General features: G+C 40.5%; 1 protein-coding gene across 3 annotated transcripts in view; it reads left to right on the top strand.

The window, feature by feature from the left end:
- Positions 1-63: 63 nt before the first annotated feature.
- ZDHHC2 (zinc finger DHHC-type palmitoyltransferase 2) overlaps positions 64-16,698 on the top strand; it is a 29,330-nt gene continuing 12,695 nt past the window's right edge. For 2 of the 3 annotated variants that reach the window (XM_069012162.1, XM_069012161.1), the window contains exons 1-4: positions 64-280; positions 10,501-10,527; positions 13,524-13,618; positions 16,529-16,649. In XM_069012162.1, the coding sequence (XP_068868263.1) occupies positions 115-280; positions 10,501-10,527; positions 13,524-13,618; positions 16,529-16,649 (409 nt within the window). In that variant the 5' untranslated portion in view covers positions 64-114. Of the gene's footprint in view, positions 281-9,439; positions 9,516-10,500; positions 10,528-13,523; positions 13,619-16,528; positions 16,650-16,698 lie in introns of all 3 variants that reach the window. The other variant, XM_069012163.1, reaches the window with a different exon arrangement.

Here is a 16,698-nt window from a genome sequence, read left to right as displayed (position 1 = left end):
GGGGGGAGCGGCGGGCGGGCGGTGGGAGGAGCGGCCGTGCCGGGAGGGTGGGGCCGAGGCGGGCTCCGGCGGGGAGCGCGGCCGGGGCCCGGGCCCCCGGAGCGGGCGGCCGGGATGCGGTGCGGGAAGATGGCGGCACCGCCGGCGGCAGCCGGGGCGCCGGGCGCTTGGGGTGGCGTGCGGCGGCGCTGCCAGCGGCTGCTCTACTGGGTGCCGGTGCTCTTCATCTCCAGCATCCTCTGCTGGTCCTACTACGCCTATGTCACCCAGCTCTGCCTGCGTGAGTGCTGCCGCGGCGGCGGGGGGCGCGGGTGGGCGCCGCCGCTCCTGCCGGGGGAGCGCAGCCGGGCGGGACGGGCACAGGCGGCTCTGTTGTTTGTTGGCGCCGGGGCCGCCCCCGGCTCTGCTGCTGCTACCGTCGCCACGCCCGGACCGGGGCCGGGGCTGGGCTGGGCTGGGCTGGACCGGACCGGGCCCCTTCGCGCCCCGGCCCCCTGGGCGGGAGAGGGACATCCGCGGTGCCGGATTTCCCCCGCGAAACGGGGACGCCCGGTTTCCACTTCCACGCGAGGAGGGAGCCGGGCGCACGGGGTTTTTCAGAGGCGTGAGTTTCCCTCCGTGAAGTGCGCAGAGTGTGGCCGGTCCCAGCCCCGGACACTGGAAGCGGGACCGAGCGTGCAGGTGGCTGAGCGCACACACACACGTTCAGAGCCTTTTGGGGGCCGACGTGGAAGCAGGAATAGGTAGCAGGAAATCCGCGAGTCTCGCTGTGCCTCTCTTCAGTCGTCTAGAAAATGCCCGGCTGTCACAACTTCTTGATCTCTTCTGTGTCATCGGCAGCCTGCATTACATTGGAATCATCCTGACCACACACCTTGGCACCTGATCCTTAGCGTCAGGCGGATCGTTCATTACATACCGGAGACTGGGTGTGATATGAGTAGTTGTGTGAATTAGAGTAGCCGAGCCAGAAGGATTTATTAAATGACCAGCTCGTCAGCCTGCCTTGATTTGGAGAGTTTTTTCCTGATTTTGGTTTCTGTTATGGTGTATTTTGTATAAAACCATTGCATCTGAATTTTAGAGGCTAATGTGTGGCATACTGATGTTTCTGTAACAGTGTCATAATAATGACACAGAGGAATATAAGTTAGCTGTACTTAGTCTTCAGCTGTTCATGGTGAAAATCTCAGCAGTCTAGTACCTTATTTTTGATTTTTTTAAAATTGCATACAGAAAATGATAGGATTTTTGTCCTACAGGTGCTTGGCTGAGCAGTTGAGAGATTAAGCAAAAAGTGACTGCCAGCCTCCTCTGTTTTTTGAGGGCCGTGTCAAGACTTGGTGTAGTTCCTGTATTGGAGGTTAGGCTTTTTGCATTTTTCTTTTCCTCACTAACAGCATTCAGATCTGTTAGTTTTAAACATCACTCTTCAATAGGTGGCTGTGCCCTCATGTGAGGAGGAATGAAGTGTCTACCTCCAGCACAAGGAAGTAAATTATCTGCAGGGTTCTGGGAGTTGACTGAGCAAGCCTGGAAAGGAGAGCTGTAAGCTGACACGAGGAGGGCAAGGATGTTCCAGGGAAAAGCCACTCTGTAGTTAATGTCATAATGTGTGCAGCCTTGTGGTAGGTACAGTAGGCTTGTTTTGAGCACTACTGTTTCAGTGATCGACTCTATTTTTTATGCTGCATAACTGTATAACAGAGGAAGATGGGATTATAGTTTACCTGAAAGCAGGTATCTCTTAAGGAAATGTCATGCTTGAAACTTGCTTCAAACTATAAACTGGGGTTCACTGTTCCTTAAGAACCCCTCAAAGCAAAAGGCCTGCAATGGGTGGCGGAGGAAGTGGAATCCTAGGGCTCAGCTAAAGCATCTTTTACTGAATTCCTTTCTATGGAATTTCAAGGGTGATGTTTTTATTTGTTTGTTTTGTTTCCCACCCACCCCCACACCTTCCAGTGGGAGCTGGCTCACCAGTTTTTAAATTCAGCATAATAGTCATCCACGACCTCCACTAATTCCATCTTTTATCTATATCTGGATGTTTTCCCTCATTTTTGGCATATTAAAATACAATAAGCTTATGTCTTGTCTTACTAATGAATATTTAGTGTAAACAACAGAAGGAATAACTAACAACTCTGGGAATGAAAGCCAACGGCAGGAATAGACTGTAAGCATTTCATTGCTTTGAAGCCAGCCTGTCTATTCAGTGCATCTTTTATTCCTGCAGCACTGAATGCTAAAGAGGATGTATATAGCTGGGGTTTCTTCTGCAGCTTTCTGTCATTGAGGCTGACAACATACAGGGAACAGTGTTAACCATTGTGCAATAGGACTTAGCAAGGACTTTGCACTGTTGTAATGTTAGTGGTCTATTTGAGCTTCTAGTAATGAAAAAGTGTTTCACATAGTATTTTGAATGGGTTTGTGGGGGTTTTTTGTTGGGGTTTATTTGCTGGGGGTTTTTTTTTGTGATTTCGTCTGAGCATTATAAGAGAGACAATTTTTTTTTCTTAAAGAAATCTGCTAAGCTGATTCCTTATATACCGAAAGCTGAGTAGTTACAGTATTGAGTAGCATTTTAGAAACAAAAAAGGGTTTTAGAAACAGAAAAATGAATGCACTGTTTTTAATGCTAGTATTGCCATGTCTAGAGTTCTGTCTCTTTTATTAGGGGATTCAGGTAAGTGCTCATGCAGCTTTAGCCTTTAACAAGGGGAAAGGTGTTGAACGCTAGCAAACAGTTCTTTCTGCTGGATATAGAATGAATACTGGAATTAAATGTGTATTTGAGTTGGTCTTAAAACACCCAGCTAAAAATTGCTTACCCCTAGTCCAGTGCCATTCTCTTGATTTTGCCAGTATCGTCATCTCACAATCCCTGTCTAGCAGTAGTACTTCTTTTTTCTGAATAGCTTCCTTCTTGTTTAAAATTATTGGGCCTTTAAGTATTCCCTCCCTTAAAAACATGAGTGTGTTCGTGAGAACCTGAGGGATACAGATTTGTTGCCCTTTCTCTAAAAGAGATGGGGAAATCCAGTGAACTTTGATAGCTCAGGCTACTGAAATTTCAACCTAAGACACACAGAACAACAGTAGCATGAAATACAAATGAAATACTTTACCCCAGCACCTGTATCCATGTGTCTATACTTAGAAAATACACATTGGATTCAGTGTTTATGAAAACCTGAAAACAAACATTCAGTGTTTATTAAAATCTTTGCATACTTTATATGCAAAGAAATAAAATTATTCTTACATTTCCCTTGTTAGTTACCTCTCTAATTCAGGTTAGCAGAACCATAAGGAGCTTGGAGGAGTTATCCACTCCATGATTTAGGTAAAGCAGAACCAGTAGTTACTTGCAGTTTCTGACAGCTGTTTGTCAGAAATGTTCTTGACAAATGTGGATACTGAAATCCTTTTGTTTTGTTTTGTTTTCCTACCAGTTCATGATTTGGAGGTGCATATCAGAAAGAAAATGTAAAAATTTGACAGTGTTGTGACAGATGTTTTAGTAAAAATAGCAGCTTAGCTGATGAAAGGGTTATCCTCTAGATATCCTGTATCCAATAGAAAATGGATGTTTATGTTGAGTTTTGATCCATTTTTATATGTCACTAATTTTAATTCAAAGGATAGTGCTCTTGCTGAGGGAATCCTGTCAAAAAATGCAGCTTGAATTTGTAATTTTGAAGAAGGAAAATAGATTTACTGTGGAACAAATGAGCAGTAAGCATTTTGTGACTACTCCAGTGAAGGGAAGGGGAGGAAATATTGCCACCTGGTGAGTGATTTGCCTGATTTGGAAAAGAATAAATTACTTCAGCATAGCTGAAGAGGGGGTACAGGATGACATTCAGAGTACTGTCAGGAATGCTCATAAGTCACATCTTTGGTATTTTTTGTAGAATATGTGACTGGTATCTCTCCACAGCTACATTCAGAATAGAACAGAAAGCATGGAATGACATCCAGTTGCTAAAGATGTTAATGATAATGAAAGATTTTTGCTGGAGGATCAGATTGATTAGTGCTGAATTGAGGTTTTTGACCCTGTGAACCATCAGTGGACTGGAATTATAACAGAATATAAAGCTGCTTAATTCATCACAGTTTAGAGGCAGAATTAATACATGCCCTGTAGGCTTGGCATAGTGTCATCTGGGCATCAGAAGTGGCAGAAAGTACGGCGATAGAAGCTGATGGGGGGGGCGGGGTGGGGAAACTAGAAATGAGGAGTTCTACCCAGGATTTGGTCATCAGGATTTGAGCTCTTTGCTCAGTATGTTCTCCAGATGGATTACAGGATTTATGGTACTTGCAGCTTATGTCTTGTAACCATCTAGAGCTTAGGTTTGGCTATAGAAATACAAGTACATTGTAACATTGCAGTTGGCTGTTGTCAAATACTGGTTAAATACCCTGTCTGCACATCAGCTGCTAAGGTACAAAAGTACTTTGGTCAAAGAAAGTTTGCATTTTTATTTCATATTTTGGAAATACTGCCTTTTTTTTTCCCCCCCTCTTCTGAGCTCTATGGTTACTTTTAGAAAAGTTTCAAAACTGGTGACTGAAGTAGAATTGGCTTCTGAATTATAGCCAGCAGTGCTCCTGTGCATTTCCCAAATTTCGTTCAAATGCTTTCTCAGACTTCCAGAGGCAGCTGACATTCTACAATTCTGAAACAGAGTTGAAGTCTATGTTAAGCATGGCTGGTTATCTCTCCATGTAGTGCCCAGTGTATACGTGTAGGATTTGTGCCTTGAAATTAAACCATGACTTGAAGTTGAAAACGTAAGGTCTGTGGTGAAGATACTAGACAAGATTATGTTTTCAGGTAAAGGTTTAACACTGCTTGATACACAACTTTAGGAGATGTTCTTGTCAGGGTGTACTCTCTTTGTTTGCTGAAAAGTGTCTGGCTCTACAACTTTGGTAGAAGGAGTTTTCTTTCTTCAGTCTGTCTATGTGACTTGGAAGGTAAATGGGAAGTTTGTAAAGAAGAAAGTTTAAGTAAATTCTTGGTCATACCCTATACAAAAGCAGTGGTTTTGTGACCTTACCTACAAAGGTACCAAATAGCAGCTTCCTGCTGGGCAGGTGGACAGTGATGCACTTTGATGGGCACAGGGTTAAAATGAATCTTCTGAAACATTTGCAAATACCATCAAATGCAAATGTATGGGTTATTGACGACTACCTGTGCTAATGTTAAATATCCCAGAAATATTTCCATTACTTTTGTTCTGAAGCAAAGCACTGGTGGCACCTTGTCACTCTGAATCAATGCAAATCACTGCTCTGTCTAGCAGAGAGGTAGGATTTTATTGCAAGCACTGATACTTTTACTAAAGGACTATTGCAGGCAATGACAGAACACTTGTCACAACTATAAAACACTTTTATGTGTGCACAGAGCTGAGTTAAACTGCATCTATAGATCCATGTTTTACAGCTTCAAATATACTATGAAGATAAAATATGTACTTAGTTTTGTGAATCAGATCCAAGATGTTAAACTTCATCAAACTTTGAGAGAACCAGCTATTTATAGATGTGGCTGCAGTGTCTCTGAATCAGATGTATCTTGCTTTCCCATTCCAAAGATTTAAATATTTTAAAAATATACATAAAATATGAAAGCAAAAGTTTGTATATCCACTTTCATCACAGCTTTAAAAACTTGTTTTCTTCCATTTTCTTTTTTTTTTCCTTTTTTGTAAATCTAGCCATTACGTTTACAGTTCAGAAACCTTGGGTTTAAAAGTCAAGCAAAATGTAACCTTACAAAACCAATGCACATTTTGATATGAATTTTATCTTTCAAAATCTTTTAGGGTTTGTGATAGCAATGTGTCTTACCATGTGTCTTAACTATGTTGAGATGGATGTCTACCTAGTTTTTACATGGGTGAGAATAAGGATTTCTAGAGAAAATGAGTGGAAGTTGAAGAAGTGGGAAATCCACTTGGTCTGACCCAGTGTGCAAGGTGCCTAGTGATGCAACTTCTCTTCCTAGCAAACTAATTTGGTGATGGAAACCATCCTGGACTTTTTACGATCTTTTGAAACATAGCATTCTGTCATCATTGCAGTTGTTCTCTGCATAGCAGGCTGCTTAGTGGCATTGACTATTGAATGTGCTGTTCCTGTTTCTGGCTGCTTGTGGCTTGGGGCAAGCAGGGAGCAATGTTTCTGGCTCAGGAAATTGGCATCTACATTGGCTGAAACCCTGCGTCTGTCCCAGCCTGGTCCCTAATTCTGATGAGCACCATCTGCAAGCTGTGTAATGAGCCAGAGAGGCTCTAATGATGTGACAGTCTGCTAGTACTGAACTGTAAATGGCATCCTGATGCTTTAGCAGTGGAAGGGTGATTCTTAATGAAATTGGCCCCTGCAGTATCTCAGGCAAACAAAGATGTAACTTTTTAATGATTTCCTGAAGACTGGTCATGTTTTTATAATTATTTCCATCTCTGAATGTACGGGAATATCATTCCATTTTGGTCCCAAAGGGATTTACCATTTGCCCCCAGAAATTGCTTAGCAGTTGGGATTGCCATGTCCTTTGTGTTTATTTTAGTCATCATAGACATAAATGCTTTTTGCCCTTATTATTTCTGTGCTATTTGACTATCAGTAAGTGCATTTGCAGCATTTCAGATGATATTTATTAATGACAGAGCACACAGTCTGACCTAGTTTTCACCACAGTGAGTGTAACCCCTTGAAAGAGAAATGAGAAAACTGCCAGAAATACTGATAAAAATTATTCAGAAAAGACTATAGTCTTTTAATTCATCACAGTTTAAAGGCAGAATTAATACATGCCCTGTAGGCTTGGCACAGATTAAGTACTACTGAATAATATAGTGAAGTTGTATCACTGAATCTACTGAAAAATTAAAAAATTGGTTTAAATAAACATATCATGTGCTATTCAGAAGGCAGGGAAAATAGCAAACATTTCCTTGCTCAAATAAATTAGCGGGTTTTTTTCATATTAGAAAATTATTTTCCATTCTCTTAAATAATATGATTTTAGTGTGATCTTAGGGTAAACGTCTTGTAGTTACCTTAAGAAGTCTTTGTATTGTGGCCATTCAACAAATAGAGAAAGTTTAAATCTTTAGGAGAAATCTAAGAATGAGTTTGATTTGTAAGAGCCATTTTTTTTCCTGTTGGTCAGTTCTGCCACGTTGTTGCAAAACAAACAGTTCCCCCACCCCCACACCCCCCTCCCCCTTCCCCCCCCAAAAAAAAGCAGCAACCAAACCAAAAAAAAAAATCCCAACCAACCAAAAAAGCCCCCCACACCTTCATTTCCTCTCTGGTGCTATTGTATTGTAGATGCTTATCCATTACTTTCCCACACACTGTACCTCCTCCAGGGAGCCTTTGTCAGAGGTGATTTAAAAAGGCATAAGCAGAAGGACTGGTACTTCACTTCATGAGGTTTATTGGATATCTTGCATGTTCCTTTGTGTCACTGTGTGCGGGAGTGCTTGCTGGGCAGCGCAGCCAGGCTCCTTGTAAACACCAGTTGCAATATGTGTGAAGAAAAATGATGGTAAAATTGAAAGTACTGGCATCTCTTTTCAGCCTTGCCCACCTCCTTCTGCTTTCATCTCTTACAGTGGTTGCAACTCAGAAGTGTATGAAATAACTTTTGGTCTATATTCCTTGGTAAAAGAAATTAAAATGACAAGATATATATAAAACCCCAAAAACATGTTCTCACCCTTCTGGGATTAACTGGACATCTCTGGGCACTTGTGCTTTAGCCTTCGTGGTCCTGACTGCCAGGAACATTTGACTCCCAAGCTAGATACTGGAAAAGCTGAGAAGACAGTCCTCTGAGCCGGTGTAGGCTCTGAGGAGTGCATTTCTTTCTGAAGGTGGACAGAAATTTTGAAAAGCTTTAGGTTTGCTCTCTGGTAGAAATTACTACATTTGGATTTGTCTGTCCTTTAGTTATAGGCATTGTGGAAAATTTAGAAGTCTCAGACACGTTAGTAAATGCATTTTATCCAAAGATAAGAGGTGAAAAAAAAATTACAATTGCTTTCACAGCAATGTTCTATGCCATTCCCTTGTAAGGAGAGAAAAGTACCACAAATCGTTGTGAAAGCTGGTGAAGTAGATTGTGTTTTGAAACTGGTGATTCTGCAATATATGCTTGGCTGTGACTTTTTAATTAGCAGAAAGTAGTTATTTCAAGAAGACTGGCAAAATTTCTGCACACTTTGCTGACCATTCCAAGTGGAGAAAGAAAATCAGAATATGAATAGTAGTTAATTTGTCTTAATCTGAGAACTCCGTCACTTTTAAATTACACATCAGGTCTGAAGATGTCTTTTGTTTTGTAAACAATCACCTGGTGGATGACTATTTTCTTACAATTTTACAGTTCTTGTACATGGTTGTAGGGGAGCATGTCTGCTCCTCAGAGTCAAATGTGTATACATGTTCCCTCCGCTTCTCTCTAGCAGTTGGATATTCTAGATGGATATTCAGCTCATCACATTCTAAAGATTTCAGTAAACTGAGGGCATAATATAGTTTACTTTATAGTGGCTTATGCAACTTCTGTGGTGTCTTTCTGATTTTTTTTGAGGAGCTTTATAAACATGGTTGCTTACTGTTTTCCCTCAGGTAAGGTAGGTGCTTGTTTTGGTAGAGCTGTAGTCAAACCTCCATTTTAATAGACATATTTTATAATTACAGAATTGTGGAATAATTCATGTTTGAGAGGACCTCAGCTCATCTAGCCCAACCTCCTAATCAAAGCAGGGCAAGGTGTGAGGTCACACCAGGCTTGAGTCTTGAAAAACTTCAGTGGTGGAGGCTGTGCAACATGTCTGGACAGCTTCCTCCACTGGTGGATGATTCTCATGGTGGAAGTGTTTTTCCTTGTACCAATTCTGATCCTTTCATTTCAACTTACACCTACTGGCTCTTATCATCCCACCCTGCACCAGTATGAAGAGCCCAGTTCCTCAGTGCCTCCCCAGAGGTCCTGTGAGGCCCTCCCAAAACTATGTCTTCTCAAGGCTGACAAGCCCTGGCTGTGCAGCCTCTCTTTAGAGGATGAGTCCCTGCCAGCTTCATCACTCCCTGCTGGACTTGTCTCTTTGTTGTACTGGGGGGCTCAAAGCTCTGCAGTGTTCTGGATGTGGTCTGATGAATGCTGCTGAGAGGGGGATAAACCCTTCCCTTGACTGACCAGCAATGCCCCTGCTGATGGAGCCCATATGGCTGGTGGCCCTGCTTGCTGCCCACCAGCAACTCCATGGCTTCTTCCAGAGAGCTGCTCCAGGCCAGCAGTCCCCAGGCTGTGTCACTGCAGGGGGTGGCTTTTTTACAGATGCAGGACTTTGACCTCACTGAATTTCATAAGGGCCCCATTGGTTCATTCCCCCAGCCTGTCATCATCCCTGTGGATGGAAGTCCTGTACATAACAGCTGCTGTCCCCAGGGTGGTGTCACCTGCAAACCTGGTAAGTGTTCACTCTTCCAGAGGATTAGTTAAGGTGTTGAGCAGCACTGGTCCTGTGGTACACCCTTGCAATGTGGAAGATGTTTAAATACTGACTTTAACTCAATCACCAAGCCTAAGTTTAATCCATCAGTCAGATGGCATGGCTGTTGGGCTTTTCCATAGGAGTCACCTTGTGCCTGCTGCTTGAAGACCAGCCTTATGCAATCATTTTTATTAGGAAAACAAGAGTGGATGAGAGTTCTATGTATCTACTCGCCTGTTGTAGGCACCAGTGTATCACAGCTTGTAGAATGCTTAACTGGGATGGATAAATCTGTGGTGGAGTGCTTTGGGTGAAAAGAGATTTTGATCACTTGGGAGTTTCTGATCTCTCTGAGATACCTGTTGTGGGATGGCTACTTTTAAATAATGTGACCAAGAGTGGAAAATGCAGTCAGGGATCTGTGTGCTCCCCTCCATGCCTGACATACTTGCCCTTTCTCACTCTCTTATTATCCCCAAATCTTGTAATCAACAGGCAATTTCTTAAAGGAAATGCAACTTTAGTCTACTTTCAGATTTTATGCTTTGGAAATCTAAGGTATCACCAAGTATTGCTGGCAAAACCAGTTCTGGAGTCTGATACCTCCTCTTCAAGAACAGAACATAAAGAGTGAAACCTGTACAACCACAGTTAAAAGAAATAACTGCTCTTTAGAGATGGCTTTTCTTGGATTAAACTTTGGCAGCTTCAGATAGATGGAGATCCTAGTTCTCAGGAAATGAGCCTGGGAAGAGGAGCCAAAAAACCTTATAAGCAATTGATATTGTGTACCTATTCTTGTGATAAATGTAGGCAGCATAAAAGCTTGATAGTGTGTGACCTTAAACGTGTATTGTTTGATGATTACTCTTCCATCTTTGGTTGAAAAAAAAAAATACTGAGTTACATTATTTTCTATTTAAACACTAATTTTTATTATTCTCTTTTTTCTTTTTTTCAGTGACAATGACAAATATTGGAGAAAAAGGTAAGATTTTTATTAGATGTTTATAGATGTAATTCATATATCAGAGTAGAACAGTAGTTTACCAGTAGAATTGAGAAACACTCTAACTTAAAGCTGTTGGATTTGTATTTTTTCTGTTCCTCAGCTCCTTTTATTATCCTGGTGTTCCTAAATTCTGCTTTAGCCATTACAGATAGAGATGAGAAAAATTAGAATTTCTTTACTCTTCTCACTGGCTTTCTGATGTGTCAACTAAAACAATCTTTATATTGTGATTTTTAAAAGATTTATTCATAATACAGAAAGCTGTTGTAAATTCAGGACTTCTAGAGATGAGCCGTGTACTTGTGCAGATGCAACATACTTAAATGGGAGGTGATTTTATCCTGCATTTTTTTTTAATGTATTTAAATAAACAGAATCCTTCAGATATGTAGCCTCGTCAGAATATAATAAAACTGCCTAGTTAGCAGTCGCTACAGTTCCTTCCCTGAGGCTGTAGCATGTTTAGATTGTCCAGATGCAATTTTAATACTGCAGCACAACATGGAAGTGTAAAGTGTGGGGCTGCAAAGCTTCTGGAGGAAGAGCTTTCTATGTTTGTGTAATTCCAGCAGATTTTATTAAACCATTGGCAACTCCCTCACTTAGAAAACGTGTTTGTCAATTAAGAAACATCTGCTTGAAAAACTTCTTTTCAGTTCAGTGATCTCATCCCCCATATGAGTGTATAAGTGTTATCTGCAGACTTTGATTTTGTTTCTTGCTGCTCCATAGTCTGTGAGAGGGAAAAAAAGTGGGTTGATAGGCATTGCTCACAAACCACTTTAAAATTATCAGCAGAATGTACTGGGGAACATTAAATTTCCTTATTTTCACTCAAAGCCTTGGTGGGCTTCAGCCAGTCATAAGAAACTTACCCTGGCTGTACTTCTGCCCTAAGATTTTTCAGGAGTGAAAACTGGATGAATGGGGCTCAGCTGTACTACAGGTTGCCTCAGATTTCCAGGCAACTGTAGCTGTGCCAGCAGCTGTAAATGGGTTGCCTTCAAGCAAGTGATACACCATTTGGGTTGGGATTTGTTTTCTTTGGTTGAGTTGCGGTTTTTTTAGTTGGTTAGTTTTGGGCTTTTTTTCAGAAAACGTGCAAAATAGAAGGATTTCTGCCAGGGAGCAGCAGACAGCTCTTCTTTAACTGTCTCAAGGGAAGCAAAGTTCTTAGGTTGGACTTTCAACCCCACAGGCCCAGTGGAGCAGCTGGGTAGCCCGGGGTCTCCATCACAGTGCAGGGAAACTGGTGGGTAGATAACCTGGGAGGAGTGACCAGTCAGGACCTGGGCCAGGCTGTAGAACTGAGGTTCAAGATCAAACAAGATGAGCTCAAGTCTTGTTCAGACTTCAAAGGGAAAATTTTGGATAATGTCTTTAGGCATTAGTTTTTGGGGTTTTTTTTAATACAGGAACAATTTTGTTGTCAATCAGTTACTGGGGTTTTTTTGCAACAATAAAATACTTAATGTAGATCAGTAAGTGCATCGTATACAGAACTGAGGTGACTTTTCCTACTTTGCTCTCACTATATGCCATGAATACACTGTTGTTTGAAAAAATACTGATTTTGTTTGAGTAAATCAAGGTTTTTTAGAGTTAATAGAAATGTCCTGATAAAAGTGTGGAGTGTTCCTGTCCAGATGCTTGTGCAATAACAAGGTGGTGATTTAGAGTATTGTGCTTTGTGTGGAGTCCAGTTCTATCACTTATTTATGCTGATGAGATTTTTCTTTCAATTTATAGACATGGCATATGACTCTTTGCCCCTGTCATTCCAAAAGCTTTGTACAGAGTCGCTCCTCAGATTGTTAGCTTTTGTTTGTTTTTAACTGCTTCATGAGTAAGAGTAAATATTTGCAATGTTGCTGCTTTTTGAATGAACAAACCTCAACACCGAAAATATTTATTCAGTATTACTTTTGAGGCAAAATTGCAAAAAATAAGAACATATTGGACAACTGTTCCTGCATTTATATGCACTGTCATGCGTGTGTTATAAAGAATTCTCTAGCACTGAATAATATTACATATAAAAAGACCCCAGGAGCTAACCATACAAGGGCAATATTTTGGACAGTGTAATGATAGTACATAGGTTTCCCATTATGACATTTTTTAATGATCTTATGAATTTGTAAAAGAATACTCTTTTCTTGTCATTAGAGTAAGTTAATCAGGGGATATGAGTTTATGATATTTACTGTAGTGAATTGTTGACAAGAGTGAGAGCTTTTAAATGGAAATACCTATCAACCTACGACAGACTCTTTGGAAAAGTTACTGTTGCCTTCTGTACTCTAGTAAAACAACTGAGCATGGCAAATGTTGATTCTCATATATTAAAAAAAAAAAAGAATAAATGTTGACTGGCTGTGACGAATATAAAGTAGTGAATGGACATCTGAATTTAAAGGACTGCAGGTTTTAAAAATGACCCAACTGTCCTCCCTCCTAAAGTCTAGGAAAACAAATTAACTGGATATGGTTACTGCTCAGGTATCATGTGCATGTTCACCCCAAGGCTCCCCTCACCCTTGTCATTGTTTAGATGCCTTTACTTCCTTTGGGGGTAGGGGCTTTTGCTGGGGGGAGGCAAAGTGGGGGGTTGCATGGCTAGCAGTCTCCCTGCCTGGTTTTTAAAGCTAAAAGGCAGAGATGCATCAGTTAATTAGGATTTATCAAATGTGTAAGGGAGACTGTTCGCTAAATAATTATGGGGCTTTAATAGGCTATTAATCTTTTTCCTCAAACTTTTGTAGTCTATGTAGACTGTATCATGACTTTCCCCACACAGTTCGTATTTGTCTTATGTAAAGTTGCAGTGCAGTATTTTTGTTGCAGAGCTTTTCCAGAGCCTCTGTATTTACATCTGTTAGAGAACTATCTGTGATGCTTAAAGGCACTGTTTGTAAGTACTCCAGTATCACTGCTCTGTTTGTATTAATTCTGTTCCCTTCTGATTTTAGTTGTGTGCCTGGTTGCTTACCACATATTTTTCATGCTGTTCGTCTGGTCATATTGGAAAACAATCTTTACGCTACCAATGAATCCTTCAAAAGAAGTAAGATAAACTTAACTTTTGTTTATGAAATAGCTTAGCCAAATGCCTGATTCTGTAATATTTGAATAACTTAGTCTCTGATCTCATGTAGTTTTACACTGTGTAGAAGAACACATGGCAATTACAGCTTCTTAACAGGAATCAGATTGCAATCAGTGGAGTGACCAAGATAAAAAAAATAACACTTTCTCTAAGTTTTAAAGGGTTTTTTTAATAGATATTTTAAAATGAGATATTTATGGTAGAAGAAAAAATCCTGTCCACTTGAAAAACATGAGTTATTTGAACTAGCAGCCTAAATCTTTGCCATGGGAATATCAGACTTCTGTGTGGGCAAAAATTTATTTCCCTGTGTTTAAGACTTACATTTCCTGTCAGCATCTGTCTGTTGTCCTCTGAATTAAAGCTTCTTCCCCATCTGTTTTGGTATGAAGGGACTTGTGGATTGTGGTGGGAGTGCACATTAGGTAAGTTGATGGTGGGAAGCCACGGCTGGCTAAGCATGAAGGAGCTAGTGAAGAACAGCCGCATGAAAAAAGAGGTCTGCAGAGGTTTTCCATCAATGGCCCTGCTGGAAATTCTGCCCATGCAGCTGTTTACAGCTAGCACAACTTTTTGGCCTCTTCCATTCTGTCTTCATACAGAAACCCCTGAGTCCTCAGTAGGTGCAGTGTCACACAACCTCTGAGGTCGGAAGGAGTCATGCTGTGGCTGCTCTGTAGTTGGAAATACCCACAAAGTAAACACTTACTTTGGTATGGACTCAACTCTAGCTGCTCTGAGTACCATGTCAACCTAAAATGAATAGCTTGTGATTTCTGCTGTCTGTTGTGCAGAGGTTCTTTCCGAATAGTTTTCATTCACCATTAAGATACATAATTGTGAAAGCAAGTAGATGATTCAAACTCTAATTGCCATCTTGACTGGAGTTCACACTGCAGTCTTTACTACAGCCTGCAAAATAAATTAAAAACCTATTTCATTTGGTAATTACATAGCAAAATGTATGTATGTATATGGTGACTGTAGTGATAATTAGAAGGTCTTTCAAATCATTGGGCTGATGCCAATAGAAGCATTTTGAAAAATCCTGCTGATTATAGTACAGTTCCAAAGCCATCATAATGCTACTGGAGAACTTCAAATGGGGTAGGAAAAGTATTGAAGTTGAGTAATAGAAAGCAATGTCTGGTGTTCCTGTGTTCTTTGAATTTACACAGTGTTGCTGGCAGTGAGTGACATCTTCGTTGTTCCATGTCTTTTTCCTATTTTCCTAGAGCAGTATTTTAAAAATTTAAGTAAGGTATTTTGTAATGTTAAATTACTGCTTGGCTTCCATTTTATAGGATGAAGTCTGTAAATAGAATAGAACTCTGTTCAAGTGAACTCAACTAGCAAATACTCATTTGAAGACTGAAAAACAGATAAAACTTTTGCATTTTGTTTTCATGGATACTGCAGCTGGTGCAAACCACACAGCTTTCTTTTGAAGCTTATTTCAAACTTTTACACGTGAAGTAGATTTTGAGGGACTTTACTGTAGAGTGTGCCATTCTGTACTTGTGCATACCAGCTTTATATAAGCACTGCATGAAGATGGGAGTGAAAATGGTTTCCCAGGCATGAAGGTTTTAGATGTAGGACTACTCTGAGGAACAGTAAAAAAAGATGGAACAGTAGCTCTGTTTACATCAAACAAGCGTTTAAAATAAAAGTAATCTGAACTAAGAGTGAGAACTAACTGCAGTGAGAAATCATATGTATCCCAGTATAAATTAACTCAGATGTTGGTAAGAGTGTGTTCTTGCAAGAGAAAAAAAATGGTGACCTGAGAAACTCAGGCTAAATAGTGAATATCCAGCTTCAGCTGGAAGACTCTGAGCTTTGTCAGGAAGGGTGGAGTGGTGCCTTCTCTGTGGAAGTGAGAATAGGCTCCTAACTGCATGTTTCTGTCTGCTTTTTTATTTTTACATGCATCAATTTCTTTTAGAAAAAAAATCAATATTATTGTAATGACTAGCCTTCCTGTAAAATGTAAATGCTGTGCAGAGGGCTTCTGTTTCTGGCACAGGTTAGAGACAGCTCTTCCTTCCAAATGTGGACTTCTTTTCAAAGGTGATTTTGTATTGTCTTTCTCTGATGTAGATACCAAAGACTTCTGCATGTTTCTAGAAGCTACAGTGACAAAACTGGGTATGTTGCTGTGTTGCAGAGGACTTTAGAGTTTTAACAAATTTGTACTTCTTCATGTATACTAAGCATCTCTTTCAGTAATTTTTACCTTTTCAGCACTTACTAGAACCATGTTTGTTACTGTTTTGGGCAGTGACAGAAGCTGGCATTTTACTCAGGAAGATAATCAAGATATGGTTATTTTGCCATACAGGACACCCATCTCTTCCTTCTCTTGGCCAGTTTCTAAAGTAAAAATACATCCTAACACCTATATGAAGAGAACAGCGGTGACAAAGGATAAAAGGGAAAATGCCAGACACCAGAACAGAAATAAAGCTGTCTTTTTTGCTGTTACTAGTAGTGTATTTTCTTTCAGTTAAACACTGACACCCCTAGGTTATATTCACTAGTCAATATCCGGCATTACAGAAGAAAATTAACTGGCCTTTCAGGGGAATGATAAGCTCTTGATCCTTCTCTTGAAGAATGTTGCTTAATACTTCTGGAAGCAGTCAGCATTGCATCAGTACCAAATCAGAAGTATTTGTAATTCTGCCTTCGGTTGCCATAAAATAAATCAGTTGTTGTGGGAGCACTGAGTTATTTGCTGTAATACCCTGTACATGTTGCTAATCCATCTTTATATAATGAATACTTATTCCTCTTTATGCATCTACAGTTATGTATTTAACTTGGAGTTTGCCAATATTTCTTTGATTTTAAAAATCATTCCAGTTTCATCTATCATATTCGGACAAGGAGTCCCTAGAGAGGGAGCCTAGAGGTGAATCCCAGCAAGAAGTCTTAAGACGGGCAGCCAAGGATCTTCCTATCTATACACGGACAATGTCTGGAGGTAAGTAGGTGTTCAGGAGACTAAAAAAGGCAGGTGTCTTGATGTACTA

Source organism: Aphelocoma coerulescens, chromosome 4 (genome assembly GCF_041296385.1).
Source record: "Aphelocoma coerulescens isolate FSJ_1873_10779 chromosome 4, UR_Acoe_1.0, whole genome shotgun sequence".
Lineage (NCBI taxonomy): Eukaryota > Metazoa > Chordata > Aves > Passeriformes > Corvidae > Aphelocoma > Aphelocoma coerulescens.
The sequence above is the reverse complement of the archived record's forward strand: the minus strand, read 5'-3'. Positions and strand labels throughout refer to the sequence as shown.